Source organism: Zophobas morio, unplaced genomic scaffold, assembly GCF_036711695.1.
Source record: "Zophobas morio isolate AGI-343-1 ecotype UQ-CSIRO unplaced genomic scaffold, CSIRO_AGI_Zmor_V1 ptg000413l, whole genome shotgun sequence".
Lineage (NCBI taxonomy): Eukaryota > Metazoa > Arthropoda > Insecta > Coleoptera > Tenebrionidae > Zophobas > Zophobas morio.
This window is the reverse complement of record NW_026972517.1, coordinates 1-7,815: the sequence shown is the minus strand read 5'-3', so window position 1 is coordinate 7,815 and position 7,815 is coordinate 1. Positions and strand designations below refer to the sequence as shown.

Below are 7,815 nucleotides of genomic sequence, written 5' to 3'. Positions count from 1 at the left end.
GCTTTCTTTTTTCCTTTAGCATACTTTCGTAAAGCGGTTGAAAAAGATAGGTCTTACATGAAATACACGCCAAAATGTTATTCCCGGCGGCTCCACGATGGCTGCGGTCTAGTGTTGATAACGGGGGGCCATTCGCGGGTGGACAGTATGTTGAATGTAGGCTACCTTGACTTAGGTCATGTCACCCTCTACTCTTCGGAGGTGTCAAGGGTGATGCTCTAATAAGCTCTATGGCTTGTGTACCTATCTTTTACAAGTTATGAATAGCTTCTGACTTGAGGCTTAGACTCACTTATGACAATACAAGCCGATGAAGCGTGATTATGGTATCTTCCATTGTCATAATCTAGCTCAGGGTTAGCATGCACTACGGGTGGTATATGAGGTGTAATGAACTAAATACCTCGCGTCGAAAGACATGCCCCTAAAAATGGTAAAAACTTAGTGTTTGCTAAAGCGCTTAGGCAGGTATTATCTTCCCTGTGTCTTCAGGCGCAGATTACCCTTATCAAGATACGTAGGAATTACATTATGCCGCCTTTGTGTTCGTTAGCTAGACATCTGTTGCTCCTCATTACAGGTTTTGTTGCTTCTTAAAGAGTGAAGTAATAGACTCATCAACCGCGAACTTTTCTCGTTATAGTGCGCGTGTTGTATACGGGCATTGCCTTCCAATGTTATTTATTCTTATAAGTAACTTAGGAAGAGCCTTTGGTGCCTATGGTGAAAAATTGGCGAGATTGACTACGTTGCCAAAGAACGTTCATTGTAAGCAGTAAAGTCAAACGCAAACTTTATGAATGCTTTGGGAATGAGTGATGGCAGATGACACTATCCTCTGATCCGAAGTCGCTATTGTAGTTAGACTAAAGTGATAAGCCGAACAACCTAGAAAGATAGTTGCTACTATGAATTAGTGCTTGAAAAATAGGGATGGTTAATCGTTAGCTAATGGTCTGGCTGCATTAGTGTAGCTTATCTAGTCATTTTGTTGCTTACCTAACCACGCTGTGGCTCTGGAGGCTAATATGGATTATTTACCAATATACATATATAAGCACGGGGCTCCCGCTTGATCATTCGGGTGTAATAATAGCTTTTTCGTTATGGAAGGTGTGCCCGCTCTGTAGATACCACATTTTTGGTTAAACTTTTACTAACTCCTTGGTTGGTTTGAAATCTTAAACATATTTTGGACTAGGAAAAATATAAAGCTATTACACATCATTCATTTGCGAATTCTTTGAACATCCCGTAAGACTTCCCTGAAAAGGGTAAAGAAAAAGGATAGCATAGTTGATGCTTGTTTACTTTCGTATGTGGCGCGCTTGAACGTACGAGAGGCATTTAATCTAGTTTGGCACTGTGATCCGATGTGCCCAAGTTTTCCGCACTTCATACTCTCTTCGTCTCTGAAATAGCATATATCTTCCATATGTCAAGTCTTGTTGCCTCGTTTGCAACCTTCCACGAGGAATTTGGTTTTCTGGTAGCTTTTCGAGGACGAAGGTTATGTTTCACAAGTGGGTCTTCACCGCTTAGAAAATTCTTTTGTTCTTCAAGACGTGCATTTAAAGGTTCATCTACGATGCTTACTTCTGCTTCCTGTAATTTGTTCTTGACTTGTCGGGATTCAGCGAGGTTAAATAGCGCCTATTGTTTAATTAGAGTTGTGACCTCAGACTTTCAACCCTCAACTCAACTACATATTATCCTGTTTTGTTTTACTATTATTTATTTTTACTGTATAATTATTATGTTATTGTATATTGTTTTTTTGTGTTAAACTATGATAGTGCTAAGTTTTGAAATGGAATTTTTATTAGCCTGAACTTCTACTTAATATTCCTAAATATATGGTTTCGTTGGTGAAGTCGTGGGTTGACGGCTTAATGTATTTATGAAGTGACATGCCACAGTGGAGACTCAAGGGGTCTAGATGCTATAAAAGCTACTATTCGCATATTTTCTTGTAATTAAGTTATTATTAGAATTATTACTGTAAATGTTATTAATTTTATTATAATTGTTGTTATAAACATAGTTACTAGGTATTTTTAACATTGTTAGTATTAGTATAAAGGGTTTACGTAAGAATAATTTTTTTAAAATTTTTTAAGTGTTTTGTGTTTGAGTAGTGGTGAGGATGGTAAGTTACAGCTTTGGACGAAAGTTAATTAGATAGCGCGCTGAAGTCTGAGCTTTGTCTGCCTGCTGTTTCAACAATTAAGTTTCCGAAACACTTAGTTTTTTTTAACAATCCCGGTGTAAGTTGCGGTTGCGAACAAATCAATTCTGCTGTAGGGTTTGTAGTCGATTAATAATGACGTCTAAAGCCCCGCGCAATTGACGCGACGGTGTCACTGTGGCAAGATTTGAAAAGCATCAGTTGGTTTTTTAGGCTAAGTTTACTTTTATTGCATAAAAGAGGGCAAATAGTGGTGTTTCTAAAGGTCTTCGCTTTATTTTAATAACTTAGGTGGAGTAGGTATTCCAATTTTTTTTAGTTTGGAGTCGATTATTACGCCTAGATATTTAACGTGAGCGCTTTAGGGAATCCGTTTGTAACATGGAAAGATTGATGAGAAGTCTTTTTACTCTTCTTCTCTTTAATAAAAGGACCTTACCTAGAGTTGTAGGTGTCTTATTGCCAAAGAGGCTTATTTTAAACTGCAGTATAATGCGATGTCATTCACATATTTTGCCGTAAAGGCATTAGTAGACTTGAAGATATCATTAAATTAGATAAAAAAAATAAAGAATTGATGAAAGAAGAGACTATGGGAACTCCAATTGTTAGTTTTCTTTTGGCAGATTTTTGAGCCAATTTTAGTAGAAAAAGTTCTTTCATGCGGAAAGAATTTGATTAGGTGTCAGGTTTCTGAAAAAGTTGCATATAATAATTTTGGAAGTAATGCCATTGTATCATACCCTATTGAAATGCTCTCTATTTCGAAATCTAAAAATATTGCTGCTTTTGACTTCCTTTCAATAAAAGCTTTTAAAACATGTTCCCTTAGGTTTATAATTTATTTAGTATTACTTCCAGTACTTTGCCTAGGCACGAGAGTAGACTAATTGGGCGCTAGTTTTGAACGAAATTTCTAGGTTTACTTGTTTTGGGGAAGAAAATTACATTTGCTATTTTCCATTGCTATGGGAAACAAGAGTTGTGTAAAATTGAATTGCATAGGCTAGTAATAAGGTGGAATCTTGTGTGTCTTAGATGTTTAAGCATCTTATTAGAGACATTGTCAGGGGTTCTGTTGACTCTCTAGTACGGTGTGTCCAAGGGGACTTTGTACCTGTCCTTGGACCTCCAAGCTATCCTAGTTTAGCGACAGAAGGGGTCCCTGAATAACTTATTCGTCGAAAGGGGGGAGTTGGGGGCGTGTCGAAGGTGTACCTTTACAACGAATTAATCGCACCCAACTGCGAGCATCCTATTTTTGTTGTTGCGGTTAATTTCGACAAAAAAATTCTCTTTAACCGTGAATTAAGTGCAACAACCCGGTTGAAATAAAACACTTAGTTGTATAGTGCAATATATTTAATTTGTGGACACAGACGTTTTTATAATTATAAGCTAAGACTTTCAAGGCCCGCCTACTGCAGTTGCTCCGATGCAAACTGCAGTATAAAATGTTTTTTATAGCAATAAGAGAAAATTAATAAGCAAACTTTTATTAAGGTTGCACTCATTCTATATGGCACTTATACATTATTTTTTTAAGTTTATTGCATTTTTAGTGAACTTTAAAATTAGTAGTTTTATTTATGGTTTGTTTGCATTAACTCGACAGTTTTTTACGAACAATGTTACTGTACGACATCAAAGTTTAGTACCCAATGTCTGCATTTTTTTTAAAGTAGTCTTCAAAGTGCTATTTCAACGAATTCTTACAAAAAGAAAGTCAAAAGATAAATTAATGCTTACAGTTAAGCCTAAAATTGTTAAACGTTAAGTATAGTCATTAATACTAAGTTTCAATATAATTTCTTTAATTAATATATAACAATTAGAGTTAGTTACATCAAGCATTTTCTTGGTTATATTTAAATGCTAGACTATAACTTATTAAAGAAGTTGTGGATTACTTTGGGGGAACAGCAGGCGATGGTTCCATGGTGGTAACTTTCTTATCAAGTTAGAAGTTTTACGAGTAACTAATTTGTTTTTACTTTTTATTTAACAATCTCGTCTGCCTTGGTCTAGAAGGGGCAGCTAATTAATTTTATGAGCAACTGGACTTTTCAAAATAAACAATAGCTGTTCTATCTATAATATTGTAATTGAAGTAATTCCTCCTTGCGTAATACCACTTTTTAATTAATATTATATATTGCTATCGTATGAAAAACTTCGTTCACGGTGTTCAAAGATTCATGTATAACGTTGTTTTTGTTTTAGGTGCGCCTGGTGCAGGTTAAAAAATTTATTACATCTTTATATAATTATTTTTTAGGACTGTTTATGTTATTTATATTATATTTTTATCTATCGCTCTAACTTGGCTATAAACTACTTATTCTCTGATCCTTCGCCGTAAAGAATGTCTTTACTGTCTTTTAAAACCGTCTAAATAAATCAACTATAATTATAAAAACAAAAAGATAAGCGCTTGTTTATTATATTATTTAAATTATTACAGAACCAATAAACTTTTTTATCCAAAAAAAATAGTTTTGTTACTAATTTTTAAAAACTCACTTTAGTTAAGTTATTAATTAAGAGAACTAATTATATTCTTAATATCTTTATTTACTTAGGAAAAGGTACACAGTGCCAAAAAATAGCGGATGAATTTAATTATGTCCATCTCTCCGCTGGTGATCTCCTTAGAAAGGAAAGAAATTCTGGATCTAAAAATGGTCGTTAATAATTTCTTTTTTATATTTTCGTTTTATTTATAAAAAATAGGTGAACTCATAGAATCTTATATAAAAGAAGGGAAGATTGTTCCGGTGGACATAACAATTAAACTTATTAGAGAGGTACAATTACCAATTAATTTATAAATCACATTTGTTCAGTAAGAGAATTTCCTTTTTGTTACTTTTTAGATTTTTTTTTCAAGTAAGTTATTGTAAAGTCAGTAAATTTTAATTAAATATTTTTTTACTTTGTTATTTCTATTAAAAGATTTTCTATTATTTTTGTTATGAATATTCACTTCTGTTTTTATTTATTATTGCCGTGCTTGATTCATAACTGACATGATTTTTTAAAAAAATTTCTTTAAATATTTATATAACTTACTTTTAATTTTTTAAAATAATTATATTTTATTTTTTTTTCGAGGCCATGGGGAAAAGTGGTAATAAAAACTTCTTAATTGACGGCTTTCCAAGAAACAACGATAACTTGAGAGGTTTCATTTTTACCTATCCTTAGATTTTTCTAAACTAATTTTAAAAAAATTTTGTATTTGAAATAATATTTCTAAAGAAAAATTTGAAGAATATTTCATATTATTATTAAAATTTTCTGTCGAAGTATTTATTTAATATTATATTATATTATGAATATTTTATAAGAGTTTATAACTTTATCTTTAGGTAAATTTAGGTTACTACTTGATTTTATAGTTTATAACTTAATTTTATAGATAATTAAGTTTATCGAACTATCATTTTCTTTTGGTAAAATGTACTTATTCAATTTTTCTTTAAAATCTAATCTCAAATTTAAAAATTTAATTTCTTTAAACTACAATTTTTTTTTAAATTTCATTAAAAATATATTCTTAATATGTACATTATAAATTTTTTATACTTGTCTTTTTAAAATTTACTAAGTCAAAGTAAATTGCAAAGTAGTAATCTTATCAAATTCTATATATATAAATACTTTTTAAATACCGAATTAAAATTAACCACCAAAAATTTAATTCATGGGATGCTTATTTTTTAATAAATAAACTCACAAAACATAAAGAATTGCTGAACTTTGATTACTTTCGTCACTTGAAAAACTTTTAAATCACCAAATTGAAATTTAATTACAAAAAGAAAATTGTCAATATTTTTATAACTTCTAATAAATTGAAATTTGGAAACAATATAAACTCAAGATTTTAATTTAGATAAATTTATTATAACATTTATTTATATATTAATTTATTATTATCTAAATAATTCAAATTGATTTATTGAAAAAGTTTATGTAGTATTTATTAATTAAAGAAGCGATTTTCTCATATATTTTTTATTATAAAAAATTAATTATCTCAATTTATAACTTTTTTTTTGTAATCTATACAAGTATAACTGTTTTAAGTCAAGTGTATTAGTGTATATAAAACTTTTTACCTTAAAACATAACAAAAAATATTTTAAAGTAGACTATTTCTACTCAACTTTTTTATTAAGTAAATAATTATTGACTTAATTAGAACTTTTATATATTAAAAGTAAAGATATAAATTTAATAATATTCTTAAAAGTATATTATAATAATAATAAACAAACTTTATATAATTGTATAGCAAAATTTAGTAACAAAATATTTTAATACTTTAATATTATATATAATTTTTTTATGTGCAAAAGTAATTTTCTTAGGAGCTTTTATAACTTGACCATTATAAAAGGTAATGATAATGATTATTATAATAAATACGATAAAAGCTTATATATTTATAAATATAAAAAAAAAATAAAAAAAATATATTAATAATAATTATTTAAAATCATTAATAATATTCTAAAAATTATAATGTTGATAAATAATAGAAGCGCTTTGTAGCTTCATTATAATTTTTTTTTAAAATAGCCCAAATAACATATAAATGTTGCGGTTTTATTAGGATGGACTGAATTAATGAGTAAAGAGGCACAAATTGAGTTTATTTTGTTTTTTGAATGTCCCGTGCAGGTTTCAGAATTATTAAAGTTTATAGACATTTTCTTAAACTATTATAAAAAAAAATTTACTTACTAATAATATAAAATTTTACATTTTTATATTTTTTACTTTTTTTTATAATATTTTCATAAATAAATAATAAAGTAGATAGAAAAAAGTTTACTAGGAAATTTATATATTATTTATTTTTGATATTATAGTAAAAATTCTTGATTGAATATATTTTTGAAATTTTTATATCAAGTTATTATCGTAATAATATTAAGGTTACTAGTAAAAATTAATACACTTTTATAAAATAACTGTTTTATATATTTTAGTTTTTGATAATATTTTTCAGTTTAAGGAAAGACAAAAATATTAGATAATAACTCTAGATTTTTTAAAGTGAAAAAAAAAAATTTCTAGTAGACTTTTAAAAACCATAAGTAGAGTACAGTATTGATTATAATAATAAGAATATATTAAATATGATAGAAGGAAGAAGTTTGCATAGTAAAGTTTATTTATGCAATAAATATTATAATAATATTAGTATTACGGTTAAATATAATACTCGAAATTAATAAGAATTATTGTAAACCGTACTTTTCAGTAAAGAAAAAATTTTAATAATGTTGGGGCATAGGAATGTCTATCACGTGCGCTTTTGCGCGGGCAAACCAGCGGCCGCTCCGACGACAATGAAGAGTCCTTTTCAAAAAGAGTTCAAACTTATCTTGACTCCACCCGCCCTATTATTAAGGCATTTTATATAATAATAATAATAATAATAATAATAATAATAATAATAATAATAATAATAATAATAATAATAATAATAATAATAATAATAATAATAATAATAATAATAATAATAATAATAATAACTTTAAAAGTGTGAGAATAAAAATGAGTATCTATTATAATACAAAAAAAGTAAAAAGTATCGAAAGTTATTGCAAAGT

At 28.5% G+C, this 7,815-nt stretch overlaps 1 protein-coding gene across 1 annotated transcript; it reads left to right on the top strand.

The window, feature by feature from the left end:
• Positions 1–3,904: 3,904 nt before the first annotated feature.
• Positions 3,905–7,613, top strand: LOC135120714 (UMP-CMP kinase-like; the record flags this gene model as incomplete). Its single annotated transcript, XM_064045053.1, has 8 exons — positions 3,905–3,938; positions 4,068–4,131; positions 4,217–4,426; positions 4,771–4,872; positions 4,922–4,995; positions 5,303–5,372; positions 6,810–6,877; positions 7,497–7,613. Coding segments are annotated over exons 3-8 (504 nt in total), but the record flags the coding sequence as incomplete, so codon positions are not given.
• Positions 7,614–7,815: the final 202 nt, after the last annotated feature.